Raw genomic sequence first — 17,697 nt, 5'->3', positions numbered from 1 at the left:
ACATTGGAGACTGTGATAAAATCCAATCCACAGTGAAGCAATTCCTCCTTTTGCGCAATCAGGGTATACCAGGCATGGGCAATGTGCGGCCACGTCCGTCCCTTTAGCTGGCTCAGTCCGGGCCGCGGACCGAGACAGCCGTGGGGCTGTAAATCAGAGGTCCACGGGCCGCACGGTGCCTGCCCGCTCGCTGTGTCCTTGTGTGGCTCTGTGCTGTGCCCGCCGCTGACTCCTTTGGCGGAGGAGGGACCTCTGGCCACTTCCTCCACCAATCAGTGTGTGAGCGGAGGCAGGGAGAGAAGCAGAGCGCCAGGGAACGAGACCAAGGTGAGTATGTGGTGTTTTTTTTTTTTTTTTTTTCTCTCTCGTGTATGGGCTGTTTGAGGGGGCATGGGTAGGCTATGGGGTTGTGACATGGAGCTGCACACATGGGGCGACATGGCGCTGCACACATGGGGCGACATGGCGCTGCACACATGGGGCGACATGGCGCTGCACACATGGGGCGACATGGCGCGGCTGTGTGGGGCTCATGCAGTGTATGGGGGTGACATGCGGCACATGGTGCTGGCTATGGGGGCGACATGCTTCACTTGGGGAGGCTATGGGGCCGACATGCTTCACTTGGGGAGGCTATGGGGCCGACATGCTTCACTTGGGGAGGCTATGGGGCCGACATGCTTCACTTGGGGAGGCTATGGGGCCGACATGCAGTGTATAGATGGATGTCAGCATACTTAATTCTGCTCAATATTAAGTTATACAATTAATAATTTATAATATATCGATATTAATATTGAGTAGAATTAATTTCAGCCTATTGGTTCGGCCCTCCACAATGGTCACGGTCTCTCATGCGTCCCCTCGGGAAAATTAATTGCCTACCCCTGTGGTAGACACATAGCTCGACCACCGTGTGATCGCTGTGTGTGTCTTTACACTTACAGTGGGGGGGGGGAAAAGGCATGTATTAACCAGTACTACTAATATCTTGGGAACAAGTAATACAAGAAAACTCACAGAGATAACATGAGTCCCACATGAAAAATATTAAATTCAAATGAATATCTAATTTTACCCATGTAGGTATTATCAAACAAAGAATCACGAAGCACATGTATATTATGGGGCTGAGAGTAATATAGTAAAGCTCTCCCACTTATATTAACCAGATACACTGGTTTACCAGGGCTACTCCAACAATCACGTATAACAACAAGAAAACGGAGTAGAAAAATCCCAAACAACATAGTAAAATTTCAATAGCTTTATTAAATACAAGTATACAAAAATTCTATGATCAAGGAATAAAATTTACAATTATGCACCGTAACAGATTGAAAATAAGGAGAGTACTCCAGCAGTACTGGTGTATATGGGGAGCGGAATACGTGTCCGAGGGCAAGAAAAATGCCAGCAGTCAGGAACCTTTCATACTATCCCATTTAATCAGGGTTGATTCCTGCAACCATCCCCGCTGTCCAGGAATAGTACCTCATGGAGTAAATGCTAATGCATAAATCAATGAGTGCTAGCCACTATATGCTTACCCATATGGTAATCGGACCGCTCACCCACTGTGCACCAGGAACCCCTTGACGCACGTTTCGCCGCCAAGCTTTTTCAAAAGGGGATGGTGATCGGATGTTCAGATGCCATAATATACACGCTAAACCGGAAATGCCGCTGGGTTCCGGCGCATGCGCACCGGGGTCCGGGCTCCACAACACCAGCGGCCGTCACAGACGTGCGAGCATGGGGCGGAAGTCCGCCGTGTGACGTCATGACATGCGCACACGTCGATTAGCAGACGGCCGCCGGTGGAGTGGAGGAAACCAGAACCAAGGAGCACACGCGCACCCAAAGCGGCCATTTAAATGAAGGCCACTAGTGGCGGCCATATTGTCAGAGACCTAAATATTAAAATATACTGCCGCGGAAAAAACGGCAGAAATAAATAGATAAAGCACTACTCGTCACCAATCGCAGCAATGCGCTTCAAAAAATTGTGAACAAAATTACAATAACAACAGGTATTAAGTAGGTGTAAGGTGACAGACCCAGGATGAGAACCTATGTAAATAGGAAAGCCCAAGACGGGCAACTATAATACATAAGAGTGTGCATATGAAGTATAATACAAAATCAACAAAGCAATAAAAAAATAAAAAAATAAAAAAAGGGGGTATCAAAAAATGATTCCCCAAGAGCAAAAATACTTGTGAATATAAAGATCCAGTGAAAGAATGATGTGCTTAATATATCCACAAAACTTCATCTGTGGTTCTTCAGCAGCGACAAGAAAAGTAGTCTCAAGCAACTTCCGCCAAGCAGCATAGCCGAACTAATTAAAAAAACAAGAACAAACAATCAAAATACAATACACATAAAAACGAAACGGGGGCGACCCGTATCAACAAATCGAGAGAGGACAGGATGAAGACTCAGACTCTGAACACTACTACAAAATCCTCAGTTGCCACTATAGGCACTATCAACACAGGCGGAGCAAGACTGGCCGTAATTATAAAAAAGGGGCAAAGCTGATAGATTCATTTAGGCCTTTAGGGGCCATGGTATCAAGGGTGACAATCCACCTACACTCACGCTGTGCCAATAATTGGTTAAGATTGCCACCCCTGACACCACCCTGTATTCTATCAATCCCCCTAATCTTAAGGCCACTGGGATCGGAGTTGTGGTACTTTCTAGTCTAGTTCTAGTCTAAGGTTCCATGAATCTGATAACACTCACAAGGGCATCCAGGTGCTGTCTGATTTTAACAAACTGTTAGATACAAGAAGGTATAGAAACTTTTTTTTTTTAATTCATGAGAAAAATTGATAAAACTTGAGTTTTTCTCATATGTGAAAAAAAGTGACGTGAATAAGCCCTTAACCATGTCTTTGCTGGGAAGCGCTAGAAACCGGAGACAAAGCACCATCTTTTACCAAACCAAGTTGAATTTGTGTTTTTTTTATTACACATTGGAGACTGTGATAAAATCCAATCCACAGTGAAGCAATTCCTCCTTTTGCGCAATCAGGGTATACCAGGCATGGGCAATGTGCGGCCACATCCGTCCCTTTAGCTGGCTCAGTCCGGGCCGCGGACCGAGACAGCCGTGGGGCTGTAAATCAGAGGTCCACGGGCCGCACGGTGCCTGCCCGCTCGCTGTGTCCTTGTGTGGCTCTGTGCTGTGCCCGCCGCTGACTCCTTTGGCGGAGGAGGGACCTCTGGCCACTTCCTCCACCAATCAGTGTGTGAGCGGAGGCAGGGAGAGAAGCAGAGCGCCAGGGAACGAGACCAAGGTGAGTATGTGGTGTTTTTTTTTTTTTTTTTTTCTCTCTCGTGTATGGGCTGTTTGAGGGGGCATGGGTAGGCTATGGGGTTGTGACATGGAGCTGCACACATGGGGCGACATGGCGCTGCACACATGGGGCGACATGGCGCTGCACACATGGGGCGACATGGCGCTGCACACATGGGGCGACATGGCGCGGCTGTGTGGGGCTCATGCAGTGTATGGGGGTGACATGCGGCACATGGTGCTGGCTATGGGGGCGACATGCTTCACTTGGGGAGGCTATGGGGCCGACATGCTTCACTTGGGGAGGCTATGGGGCCGACATGCTTCACTTGGGGAGGCTATGGGGCCGACATGCTTCACTTGGGGAGGCTATGGGGCCGACATGCAGTGTATAGATGGATGTCAGCATACTTAATTCTGCTCAATATTAAGTTATACAATTAATAATTTATAATATATCGATATTAATATTGAGTAGAATTAATTTCAGCCTATTGGTTCGGCCCTCCACAATGGTCACGGTCTCTCATGCGTCCCCTCGGGAAAATTAATTGCCTACCCCTGTGGTAGACACATAGCTCGACCACCGTGTGATCGCTGTGTGTGTCTTTACACTTACAGTGGGGGGGGGGAAAAGGCATGTATTAACCAGTACTACTAATATCTTGGGAACAAGTAATACAAGAAAACTCACAGAGATAACATGAGTCCCACATGAAAAATATTAAATTCAAATGAATATCTAATTTTACCCATGTAGGTATTAGGACAGTAAAGTATACTCCCAATAATTTAGACATCAACGAAAAATTGGAGTTCCATACAAAATATTATGACAATATATTTTATTACACAAAATAATTTACAATTAATACAAATGTGTTAATAAGGAAGGAGACCCTAGTAAACAACACCCTAATTCCAGGCACGGGAATGTATAATCATAATGTCACCATGGTGTTAATAAACAACACCAGTACTAGTACAAAAAGGTATGGTGTACGCCCATATATAACTGGCTTTAATTAACATATAGTATGAACCGCCATAGATAGCAACAGTTTCCATACAAAACAAGTGTCACCCACACAGGAACGGAACTGAAACAGTTAAAGTGCATACAAGGTGCATGTTTGACAAAGTACCTTACCCATGGTGCAAGTAACCAGCTGCCTGGAACCCTGGTTAAACCCCCTGACGCGCATTTCGCGTAGCTTTCTCAGAGGGAAACATGCACCTATATGTTAATTAAAGCCAGTTATATATGGGCGTACACCATACCTTTTTGTACTAGTACTGGTGCTGTTTATTAACATGCCCAACAGCCGAATCCACTGCGCAGCTGAAGAAAGAGCGCGATCTGCCGCGCGTGCACAGATGGAGATCGCGGCGGCCATTTTCCTGAAGCCGAGATGCGAACTTGGCTTCAGGAAAATGGCCGCCGCGATCTCCATCTGCGCACGCGCGGCATCCCACGGCCATTTTCCTGATGCCCCGGGAGACTGAGCACTACCATCTGCGCACGCGCGGCCTCCGGAAGATGGCCGCCGCCAGCGATAATCCGTTGTATAGCGCAGATCGCGCTCTTTTTCTTCAGCTGCGCAGTGGATTCGGCTGTTGGGCATGCGCAAACCACTACGCCACCAACGGAAAGATGAGCAAGATCTGGGGGAGAAACAGCGATGTCACCACGCCCATAAGACCAGACCAGCGTGAGTGACAGCCCAAAACGGCGACTTTACAAAGGTATTTCTACAGCATAGGTGGGGAATCGGGGTACACAAAATACACTATTGTAACGCACAGCTCAGGCCCTATTTAACGGTATTTTTTATCTCATACTGGAAAAACGGGGTGACAAGTTCCCTTTAAACCTGCTGACAAGGGAGGTGCAATAGTCATGATGAACACATCAGACTATATGAGGGAAGCAAACAGACAACTTATGGACACACACTACTACAAAAAATTGGAGTCAGATCCTACACAGGACTATTACAAGAAACTAAACAAATTGGTATCTTGTCTGCCCGACTAATCCATAAGAGCCAATGACCTGATACCAGAAAGTCCAAGAACAGGGACATTCTAAATGCTTCCCAAAATCCACAAATCTGGAAATCCAGGAAGACCAATTATCTCATGTGTGGGCACCCTTACTGAGCAGATATTTGGTTGGGTAGAGGGTATTCTTAAACCCCTGGTAAAGGATACACCCAGCTTCATTCAGGACACAACTGACCTATTGAATAAACTATCAGCAATAGGTCTTCTACCAGACGGAACCATCCTGGTCACCATGGATGTGGAATCTTTGTACTCCAATATCCCACACCAGGATGGATTAAATGCCTGCAAATTCTTCCTGGAAAACACAGGGACTGATGCAAATTCTGTGGTGAAACTTACAAAATTCATCCTCACCCACAATTACTTTGAATTTGATAAGAAGATCTATCTGCAGGAGACTGGCACAGCAATGGGAAGTAAAATGGCCCCACAGTATGCAAATCTTTTCATGGCCAAGCTTGAAAGCGACTTTTTGTCCTCATGTCCCATCAGGCCTCTGGCGCACTACTGCTACATTGATATTTTAATCATCTGGACTGAGTCTGAGCCACAGCTAAAGACGTACCATCAACTTGACACTCAACTACTCCTGTACTGAAATTAACTTTTTGGACACCATCATTAAGCTGCAGAACAATAAAATAGAGACATCACTGTATCAGAAGACAATTGACCGTCCAATATACCTTAAATGGGACAGTTTCCATACAAAACACATAAAAAAACTCCATTGTCTACAGCCAATCCATCAGATACAATCGTATATGTTCCAACCCAATGGATAGGGATGAACATCTTGGTCGCCTCAGAAAGACCTTTTTGAATCATGGCTACCATCCAAAAATAATTGAAAACCAGATTACAAGAGCCACCAGAATATCAAGGAATCACCTGCTACATTACAAAGCTAAAGAAGAAAACAACCGGGTACCTCTAGTGGTTACCTACAATCCACATCTGGAGGTGCTAAGGGGAGCTGCACGGAAATTACAACCTTTACTACAAAAAGATGCCCGCTTAAAATCCATTTTTCCAGACCTCCCACTACTGTGTTTTAGGCAGCCCCCAAATCTAAGAAGCATCATTGTAAAGACCTCCCTGTCCTCTCCAACAGCTGCAGGTACCTTTCCTTGCAATCAGAAAAAACGTAAAACCTGTCCATTTATGATGACCACGGACAAGATAAAGATCCCCAATTCACATCAGGACTACAAGATACCAGGTACTTTCAGCTGCGTCACTTCTAATGTGGTGTACCTAATTATTTGTACTAAATGTCCAACTGGGGGTCTGTATGTGGGGGAGACAGGGCAAAAGCTTAGAACAAGAATGAATTCTCACTGCCACACAATAAGAGAAAAAAGAATGGATCTACCTGTGGCAATACATTTTTGTCTTCCAAATCATAACATTATGGACATGAAATTACTTGTGTTAAAAGGTAGCTTCAAATCTCAGAGAGACAGAAGAGTCTGGGAATATAAACTGATGACGACCTTTGACAGTCTTGGTGGAGGAATGAATGTGTCGCATGGATTTAGGTCTTTTTACATCAACTAAGGAACTTGCCCCTCAGACTATTAGGGATCATCACAACAGAACCAGACCCCAATCAGAGGACAATAAAACATTCTAAGAACTGGTCCAATATTTATGGACATAACTGTTTATCACTCATGGTAATTCTGCTTCATGTCACCTGTCTTATCCATGGTTTTTTGTTTCTGTGCTATGTTGTGCATGAATATGTGATTCTTCAGATTTTTTTTAGTCTTTGCCTGATGAAGAGACCGCAGTAGTCTCGAAAGCTTGCAATTTGTTACCATCTTTTCAGTTAGCCATTAAAAGGTATCAACCACTGGGGACTCTAAATTCAAAATATTTTTCTATCTCCTGGCTAACACGGTACCAAGATATATATCTATATCTTTCCTGTATCAGATGAATAAGTAGTATGTAATTCACAATTTTTATCTAAAAGCTAAAAAAATCCAGATGTAGAATCCGTAGAATTGGCCTCGTATAAACCCTTTTAAAGGGAGTCTGTCCGCCCCAAAACCTGAAATTGGACCTTTATATAGCAGACTTAACTGCTCTGAAAATCATACTGGTATAGTAGATTTTAGTAAATGTGTTTTTAAAGAAAAAACATTTTTTTCCATATGAAACGAGGTGGCCTCAGTGTACCCTTGGTGTGGCCAAGGGCTTGTTGCACCTTAACTCCCCTCAATTACAATTTTCCGCCCCTTCCCTCATGGTGCTTGGCAGCACTCTTACTTTTGAGCACATCCTGATCTTAAGTACCCAGCCTTGGGCATACTGACCCTGGAGTGGCCGAGCGCCTGCATGCACATTGTCTGTGTGTGCATGGGCCCAGTTTTCATCCTCCTCTCATGTGTATCAGCCGCTAACTGCACACAGGATTATAAAGCAGCATGTGGTCATTATACACTGGAAAGAGAGATGAGCGCACACACACTGGCATTGTGCTTGTTCTCATCCCTTTTCGTTCAGCATAGATTTGTAATCCTGTGTGATAACATTGAGGACACCTGCAAATTTGTGCACTTATTTGTTGCCTTCATACAGTAGTGCAGTGTGTGAACTCCGCTTTATAGCTCAAAATCCAAACAAATCAAGACGCGTTAATATATATATTTTTTTTTTTTTATACTTAAAGGAACCCATCTAGTTTCACACAGATTATATTGCTTTTACATTTCAGATTTGAATATCTTTTTAATTTTGACAACACGTTTGAAATACATGATGATATAGAAGTACTAAAGAGAATGGGAATGGCATGTGGGTTGGAGTCTGGTAGCTGTTCAGCAGAGGATCTAAAGACTGCAAGGAGTTTAGTACCAAAGGCTCTAGAACCATATGTTACAGGTAAGAACCTACTATTACTGTTTCCGATATTAAAGGTATTTTCCCTTACAAGTGGCATATGCAAGCATACCTAGCATTAATTCCCTTTGCCATTCCTCTTCTAACTCTGGCTAACACCCTGCTAGTCACCATGATTCCGCTTCCAGCCATGATGAGCATGCTCCTGGTTCAGCGTATCGCTAAATTCAGTGGTGGATACCAGAATCCATTTTTGTCAGAGACCTATTCTGTGAAGGTTTTGAACGTTTCATATGCTGATATGGTTTTGAAGGAGACAGTCTGAATCTGCAAGTGTGATTGATTGGTCAACATTTTGTGGCTCAACCGTACAGCAGAGCGGAGCTATGTGACATTACAAACACATCTACAGCTGTAACCCACCTATCAGAGCTCTGTCAGGTCTGCTGCAGAGATTTGCCTGATTACAACGAAGGCCACATTCGCATGTTCAGTATTTTGCATTAGTACTTGTAAGCCAAAATCAGCAGTGGAACAATCAAAGGAAAAGTATGATAGAAGCACGTCACCACTTATGCTTTTTTCATCTACTCAGAGTTTTGACTTGGGCCTTTTTCACACTTCCGTTTTTAGCCATACATCGCAATCCGTCGTTTTGGCAAAAAAACCGGATCCTGCAAATGTGCCCCCAAAAATGCGTTTTTTTGCCATTCACTTTTGACGAATATTGTGACGAATGGGCACACGTCGCATCCGTCGTGCAACGGATGCGTCGTGATTTTGCGGCCCGTCATGACGAAAAAACATTCAATGTAACGTTTTTTTTCCCGTCTAAACCGCCATTTCCGACCGCGCATGCGCGACCGGAACTCCGCCCCCTCCTCCCCGGAACTCATAATGGGCAGCGGATGCATCTGAAAACTGGATCTGCTGCCCACGTTGTGCACTATTTGCACAACGTACGTCGGGCCGACGGTTTGCGACGGCCCCGTACCGACGGAAGTTTAAAAGAGGCCTTACAAATACTGTTGTCAAATACTGACCGAAATCCACATTCTCACGTTGAGTATAACATTTAATCTTTCTTTTGGCAGCCAATGTGTTGGTAGGGAAAGTACTATTGAGTTGACCATACTATGAGAGAAGAGCTAAACATGCAGATGTTTGTAATGAGTCAAAGCTCTGCTGTACTGTCCCTTCCATCACAATGGCTGCTTGTGAGATGGAAACTGAACTAGTGTTAGTAGTAATCACACACAGCTCTGCAGTTAGATCAGGAAAGCTGAGTGTCAGTTATGTCTCACATAGGAAACTTCCTTCCTCTTTTGTTTAAAAAAAAATGCTCTGGAGGCAGATTCGTATTCAGGTCCTTTTTCAGCCCATAGTCCTGAACAGCTCATTTAAATATTAAGAAAAGCTTAGATTTTTCTGTAGTAAGACAAAACTTTAGATCAAATTTCAAGGTGTTTTTTTTTTTTTTCTCAACTTTCAGAATCACTGTAAATGACGACAACTGTGAACTGACTATTTAGCATGAGTTTAACCCCTTCACAACCTTCGCCGTACTATTACTGCGGAGGTCGGATCCTCTGCTTTGATGTTGGCTCCGGCGCTGAGCCAACTTCAAAGCCGGGACATGTCAGCTGTTTTGAACAGCTGACATGTGCCTGCAATAGTGACGGGTGAAATCGCGATTCACCCGCCGCTATTAACTAGTTAAATGCCGCTGTCAAATGCTGACAGCAGCATTTAACCGGCGCTTCCTGCCATGCGGCCGGAAATGAGCGCATCGCCGACCCCCGTCACATGATTGGAGGTCAGCGATGCGTTGTGATAGTTAGCGTTAATGATTGCTCTGAGCGCTACCCTGTGGTCGGCACTCATAGCAAGCCTGCAATTCAGCTACATAAGGAGCGATCTGATGATCGCTGCTATGTAGCAGAGCCGATCGAGTGGTGCCAGCTTCTAGCCTCCCATGGAGCCTATTGAAGCATGGCAAAAGTAAAAAAAAAATATATAAAAGTTTAAATCACCTCCCTTTCCCCTATTCAAAATAAAACAATTAAAAAAAAAACCTACACATATTTGGTATTGCCGCGTTCAGAATCGCCCTATCAATAAAAAAAAGGATTAACCTGATCGCTAAACAGCCTAGTGAGAAAAAAATTCAAAAAGCCAGAATTACCTTTTTTTGGTCGCCGTGACATTGCATGAAAATGTAATAACGGGCGATCAAAAGAACATATATGTACCAAAATGGTATCATTAAAAACGCCAGCTCGGCACGCAAAAAATAAACCCTCACCTGACCCCAGATCATGAAAAATGGGGACGCAACAGGTATTGGAAAATTGCGCGATTATTTTTTTTTTTTTTTTTTTTTTAAAGCAATGTTTGGAATTTTTTTTTACCACTTAGATAAAACGTAACCTAGACATGTTTGGTGTCTGTGAACTTGTAATGACCAGGAGAATCATAATTGCAGGTCAGTTTTAGCATTTAGTGAACCTAGCAAAAAAGCCAAACAAAAACCAAGTGTGGGATTGCACTTTTTTTGCAATTTCACCGCACCTGGAATTTTTTTCCCGTTTTCTAGTACACGACATGCTAAAACCAATGATGTCATTGAAAAGTGCAACTTGTCCTGCAAAAAACAAGCCCTCACATGGCCATATTGACGGAAAATTTAAAAAGTTATGGCTCTAGGAAGGAAGGAGGTGAGCGAAAAACTAGACCGCAAAAACGGAAAAGGGCAAGGTCGTGAAGGGGTTAAATGTGAGTGGTTAATGCCCTTTTCACACATCATTTTTTTGTGATCAGTTGCAATTTTGAAAAAAAAAAAACGAATGTGGCGACTGATGCTGCCTGATCCGTTTTTTTTCTCTTAGACTTGTTTTAGCGATGGATGGCCTCGCGTTTCATTTGTTGTTAGCTGGATCTGTCGACTGGAGACAACGGACCAAGTAATGTCTTTTTGTGTACGCCCAAAAAATCGGACAGCGACTGATACGTCGCCATCAGTCGTTTGCTCGAATGGGACTGAGCCTGTGGGCGTCGGACCCGTCAAATGATGGAATCCGGTGACAGATTCCGTTTTTTTTTTTTTTTTTATAACTGAGCATGCTCCGATTTATTTAGGATCCAATTAGCCAGATCCGCTAATGCTGTAATGCTGTAGATAAGCCCCCGATGTTACCTGAAAGAGGAGAAAAAGACGTTATATTATACTCACCCAGAGGCGGTCCCGCTGCTGGTCAGGTCGGATGGGTGTCTCCGGTCCGCTGCGGCGCCTCCTATCTTCATTACAAGACGTCCTCTTCTGATCTTCAGCCACGGCTCCGGCGCAGGCGTTCTTTGCTCTGCCCTGTTGAGGGCAGACAAAGTACTTCAGTGCGCAGGCGCCGAGCCTCTGACCTTTCCGGCGCCTGCACACTACAGTACTATCCTCTGCCCTCAAGAGGGCAGAGCAAAGTACGCCTGCGCCGGAGCCGTGGCTGAAGATCAGAAGAGGACGTCTTGTAATGAAGATAAAAGGCGCCGCAGCGGACCAGAGACGCCCATCTGACCTGCATGCTTTTTTGCATGCGTTTACGTTTTTTTCTGTGCATGCGTTCGAATTTTCAATGAATTTTATGCGGCAAATGCTATTCCAGGAGAATTTCTTTGACAAAAGCCACACCCAATGGGCATGTCTCATGGGGATTCTGTATATATAGACCCTGCACAGATAAAATCCTCTATTTTGCTGCTTTATCCAGCTGCAAGATGGATCTTGGCATGGAGAGCTTCTATCGTAATCTGGATTTGGAATTGAAATTGGATTTTGCTTTTGCTGTGGCTTGTGAAGGAAAGCAAGACTGAGAAGACGTCATCGTCGCTACTGGCAACACCCCATCTTTTAAGTCCGAGAGAGCCATGGAGCCTACCACTCGTTGTACATTGAGCTGTGTGAAAACCCAGGGAGAAGTTTTTCGAATACATGAGGATGTCGGAACAGAGCTTCGATGAATTGCTGCAACGTGTCCGAGGATCCATCACCAGGCAGGACACACAACTACGTTGAGCAATTTCTGCTGAGGAACGTCTGTTGGTGACCCTGAGGCACGTAATTTTGAAAAATAAACACGTCGTTTGTATTATTGTTAGAACAGCCATGTACTGATTTTTTTTTTTTCTCCATTTTCTGTTCGGCAGATTCTTGGCTACCAGAGAGATGTTAAGATCTCTACATTTTCAATTCCGGATTGGAGTGTCCACCCTTTCTTGAATTGTTGGAGACACCTGCCGTGTTTTATGTGACGTTCTGCGTGCAGAATTCCTCCCCCAACCAACAACTGAACTCCTGCTGAAAAAATGCAGCAAAATTCAATGAAATTTGTAATTTTCCAAACACTGTGGGGGCTGTGGACGGCAAACGCATTCGGATTCTGAAACCTGCTGGAAGTGGATCCGAGTATTTCAATTACAAAAAAAATACTTTCTGGTTGTTCTCATGACGATTGCAGATGCTGAGCGTCAATTTGTTGACGGTGGCTCATTTGGGCGAGGAAGTGACTCACAGGCTTTCAAAAACTGTGACATGGGCCAATGTTTGTATGGTAATTTAAAAAATTTTTAACCGCCACAACCTCTTCCGAACACTGAAGGACCGCCAATGCCGTTTGTTGTGGTTGGGGATGAGGCGTTTCAAATGTGTGCCAACCTCATAAAACCGTACCAGAGTTGGGACTTGAATCACACCAAAAAGATTTTCAACTGCCGACTGACAAGGACACGAAGAACTGTGGAGTGTGCCTTTGGTTTGCTGGCATCTAAATGGCACATTTTAGGAACACCAATCAATCTAAAAACTGAGACAATTGATGATGTGGTCAAAGCTTGTGTTATGCACAATTACATCCTGGCAAAAGAGTGACAACAATTAGAACTTGACAAACCTGTTGCTAGCACTTAGCAGGATTACCGTGATCACCCTCTGAGGACGACAGTGGAAGTTGCCCAGATGAGGGAAAAGTTTGCTGCTTGCTTTGTTTTGGATATTGGACGTCTTGCATGGCAAGACGATATGGTTTAATACAATCTGTGTAAATGTTATATCTTCCTGACTTTACTACTAATAAAACCCCTCCAGTTAAACACCCGTTACAACTTGACTTAACAATACAGTACACACGTGTGTTTTCACATAAAGAGACAAAGAAAACACAGGGATTGTGCAAACAAAAGAAAAATTTTATTTAACAATCATAACCATCTGTTTATTTTGCATTAAACAACAATTGGGTTTATGTTCGGGGTCTGTATAATGGTTGAGATGTTGTGGACCTTGGGGGTGTTGAGCTGTGATGATTGGGTAACATTCGATGATGATGGGGTTACAGGGTAAGGGGCAATAAATTGAAGGATTGGCTCCTGGATGGGACTGGACACATTGGGAGTATACGACACATTAGGAGTTGAACTGTGGGAAGAGATAGACAAATTGGAAGTGAGAGAACGAAGGGAAGGTAGTGACATATTAGACAACAGAGACACATTGGGAGGTGAGTGTGGAGGTGGTAGGACCATTTTTGGCCGACGTTTCTTGTTCCGGGTCCTTATTTTACGGTGCGATGCCGAGTCACTAGTGGGATTCTTTCTGCATTTCTTTGTTGGATGAGTGGGAGTTTTGGCCTCTGTAGTAGTGTGCTGGCGTGGTGCTGGACTGTGCAGCATGGTGGATGCTGCTTGCTGCAGGGGTGCTGCACTCTGGAGCGTGGTGGATGCTGCTTGCTGCAGGGCTGCTGCACTCTGTAGTTTGGTGTATCTGTGAACCGGGTAACAGGCCAGTGATGCTGTGCTTGTTTTGATGCTGGTAAAATCCGGCCTGCGGCTGATAGCTTTGGAACTGCTGTTGCTATAATGCCTGGCTGTAAGCAGTCTGGCAGGCTTGCATGATGTTCAGCTGGAGTTCAGGGGTAATGTTTTCAGACGCGCCTCGCTCTATTGCTGAAAAAAAAAGTCTTGCTGGTCTCTGAAGGTCGGCTTCCAGGCGGTCAAGGTGTCTGTTCACCTGAGTAAACTCACTGTCCAGTCTGTCTCCAATCACCTTCATCCCATCCTGGAAGACCAAGCTTAACTGAATAAATTCTGGCATGACTGACCTCCCCAGGCCCTCTGCCACTGACGAGAAGTCCCAACAAAAGCAGTGGGAGAGGGGAAAACCTGATGGATCAGCTGCCTGTGAAGCCTGCCTGGTTGCTACATCGCTGGTGGATGATTGGACAGTATTTTGGGCCTAATGACATCCTGTATTCTGAGCGTACGCTGGAGTCAAGGCATCTACAAGAAACGATCCTGTCAGCTTGGAACAAACATCTGTCAAGGCTAGACAGAAAGCTAAAGATCTCTTCAAGCCTGAGAGATTCCCTGTCGTGGTAGACATCACGAGAAGACTTCAAGAAGGAGTGCCATTTGTTCTGGTCCCCTTTGTCATCGTTACCACTGACGCCGGCCAGATAGGCTCGGGATCGGAAGTGGAAGGTCGGTACCTTCAGAGTACATGGGTCCCGGAAGATAGAGAAAAATCATCCAACGACAGGGAGTTGAAGGCAGTTTGGGAAGCTCTGCAACAATGTCATGACACGATAAGAAATCGTCATATCGTTCTTTTCAAACATTGTCACGACCTGCGTCACCTACAGGCCACGGCAGGGCAAATATTTCGATGGGCAGAGAGGTGTTCTTTCCATCTCCGCAGTTCATCTCAAGGGCTCAGAGAACAAAGTGGCAGACTTTCTGAGCAGGGAAAGACTCTAAGCTTCTATTTGGAGGCCCAATCAAGAAGTATTTCTCCAGCTAACCCAGAGATGAGGAGTTCCACGCACAGACCTGTTCGCAACACGGAAGAATGTGAAAGTAGCCAGATTTTTTTCCTTAAACCAAGGGCACAACACAGAAGGGGTATGTGCCTTTTCTCAAAGTTGAGAAGCAGATCTTCTCTATGCATTCCCCCCATTCCCTCTTATACCAAGAGTTTGAAGAAAGATTCAAGAAGACTGAGCCACATTGATATTGGTGGCCCCCTTTGATCCAAGAGAAGTTGGTTCCTGATGTTAAGCCACATGGCCCTGGAAGATGCAGTTCTTCTATAGGACAGATACGACCTGCTGTCTCATGGTCCCCTTCATCAAGATGCACGCTTTCTACACCTAGCAGCGTGGATCCTGAATAGGCAGATCTTAAGCTCCAAGAAGCTATCACATAGGGTAATAACTATCCAAGCAAACAGGAAACCTGTAACATCAGCCATTTATTCCAAAATATGGAAGAGGTTCTGCTCATATGTGAGAATACATCGCAGAATCATCCTAGAGTTCCTCCAGATAGGATTCAATATGGGTTTGAAACCCAGCACGTTAAGGGTTCAGATCTTGGCCCTTTGACTACCCTCTAGTGCAGTTTTCCCCAACTCTAGTCCTCAAGAGCCACCACCAGGTCAGGTTTTCAGGATTTCCTTAATATTGCTCAGGTGATAATTGCAGAATCTGCACAGGCAACAAGTCCATCACCTGCGCAATACTAAGGAAATCCTGAAAACATGACCTGTTGGTGGCTCTTGAGGACTGGAGTTGGGGAACACTATTCTAGTGGATCACCCATGGGTTACAAGATTTATTGGAGCCGTTACCAGGTTGAGACCCACGATCAAGAAAATTGTTCCACCAAGGGACCTGAATCTAGTGCTAGGTGCCTTATGTAAATCACCATTTGAATCACAGGAAGAGGCTAGCACTAGGTTGCTGTCCTTGAAAACTGTTCTTGGTGGCAGTCATGTCTGCAAAGCGATTAGAGGAGATCCAAGCACTGTCATTAAAAGTTCCTTATCTGCTGATCTTGGAGGACCGTCTAATACTAATGACCCTTCTTTCAGGCCAAAAGTAGGATCAAGGGCAAACTTAAACCAAGAAGTCGTCCTCACATCATTCTGTCAACATCCTAACATTGATAGAGAGACTTTATCATACCCTGGATGTAAGGAGATCAGTAATGCAGCTGAAAATTTGCATAAGAAAGCGTAACGAAAAACTGCACAAGCTCCTAGTGTGAACTTTTCCGAAATCTGAGTAATCGTTATTCGCTGTGACGTAAAACGGCAGCACCTTGTAGTTTGACCACTGGAAAGTGCACTCCCGTTAAAGGAAACCTGTCGGCAGGATTGTGCACAGTAACTTGTGTCAGGTTGTTGCCGTTATAGTAATTAAAATGATACCTTGGTTGATGAAATCCGTCTTGTGGTTGTTGTTTAATCTTTATTTTCAGTTTTGAGTTACTGATCTGCTCGTGCTTTGGGGTGGCCTGTGGGGGGATCTTCATGTGATGCTCTGATTAGTTATTACGGTATTTCTGCATGGCTTCTGACCGGTCATTGATCCCTCAGTCACCTGCCCCCCCCCCCCCTTTTTTCCCCAAACCTGTGTGTGTATTTGCTGCAGTGTACGTGTGTTAATATACTTGCCTATAGCCATCTTATCCAGTATCCAGCACTATTCCCTCTCTTCTTATGAGTGACGGGATGTGAATTCAGACTCTGGATCACACTGTGTGGGCCAGAAATTTTTTTTTATTATTATTATTATTATTATTACTACAATCATTCTAAGCCAATGACGCTCTCTAGACTTACATTGCAAAAGCCACTTCCGGGTCACACAGAGCGCAGTGATAGGTAACGTCACTGAGAAGAGGACTGGAGCATAGCTCTATACTGGAGTAATTGGCGGTAGGTGAATATATTAACACAATGACTAGACTATATACAAAAGTTAATGGGACTGCGTCTTTAAAGGGAATCTGTCACCCCACAACTGGCCTATAAGCTAACGCCATTGGCATCAGGGGGCTTATCTACAGCATTCTGCAATGCTGTAGATAAGCCCCCGATGTCACCTGCATGACAAGAAAAAGGAGTTAGATTATACTCACCTAGGGGGGGAAGGGGGGGATGGGGCGGCAGGTCCGGTCCGATGGGCGTCTCGATCCGGGTCCAGCGCCTACCATCTTCATGCAGTGACATCTTCTTCTTTGCTGCCTGCCGCGACTCCTGCGCACACGTGCTTTTTCTGCCCTGTTGGGGGCAGAGCAAAGTACTGCAGTGCGCAGGTGCTGGGACTCTCTGACCTTTCCCGGCGCCTGCGCACTGCAGTACTTTGCTCTGCCCTGAACAGCGCGCATAAAGTGCGCCTGTGCAGAAGCCACGGCAGGCAGCAAAGAAGAAGACGTCATTGTATTAAGATGGGAGGCTCGGATCGTGACACCCATCAGACCGGACCGCAACGGGACTGCCCCTGAATGAGTATTATCTCACTGTTTTCTTATCTTTCAGGATACATCGGGGGCTTATCTACAGCATTACAGGATACTGTAGATAAGCCCCTGATGCCGGTCGCCTTAGCTTATAGGCCAAAAATGGGGTGACAGATTCCCTT

At 44.9% G+C, this 17,697-nt stretch overlaps 1 protein-coding gene across 2 annotated transcripts in view; it reads left to right on the top strand.

The window, feature by feature from the left end:
• The window catches only part of TFDP1 (transcription factor Dp-1), a 156,380-nt gene that overhangs the window by 124,388 nt on the left and 14,295 nt on the right, over window positions 1-17,697 (top strand). For both annotated transcript variants that reach the window (XM_069757876.1, XM_069757877.1), the window contains exon 10: window positions 8,106-8,272. In XM_069757876.1, coding sequence (XP_069613977.1) covers window positions 8,106-8,272 — 167 coding nt within the window. The remainder of the gene's footprint in view (window positions 1-8,105; window positions 8,273-17,697) is intronic.

The sequence above is a fragment of the Ranitomeya imitator genome, chromosome 3 (genome assembly GCF_032444005.1).
Source record: "Ranitomeya imitator isolate aRanImi1 chromosome 3, aRanImi1.pri, whole genome shotgun sequence".
In the NCBI taxonomy this organism is placed as follows: Eukaryota; Metazoa; Chordata; class Amphibia; order Anura; family Dendrobatidae; genus Ranitomeya; species Ranitomeya imitator.
This window is presented reverse-complemented; position numbering and strand designations above follow the sequence as displayed.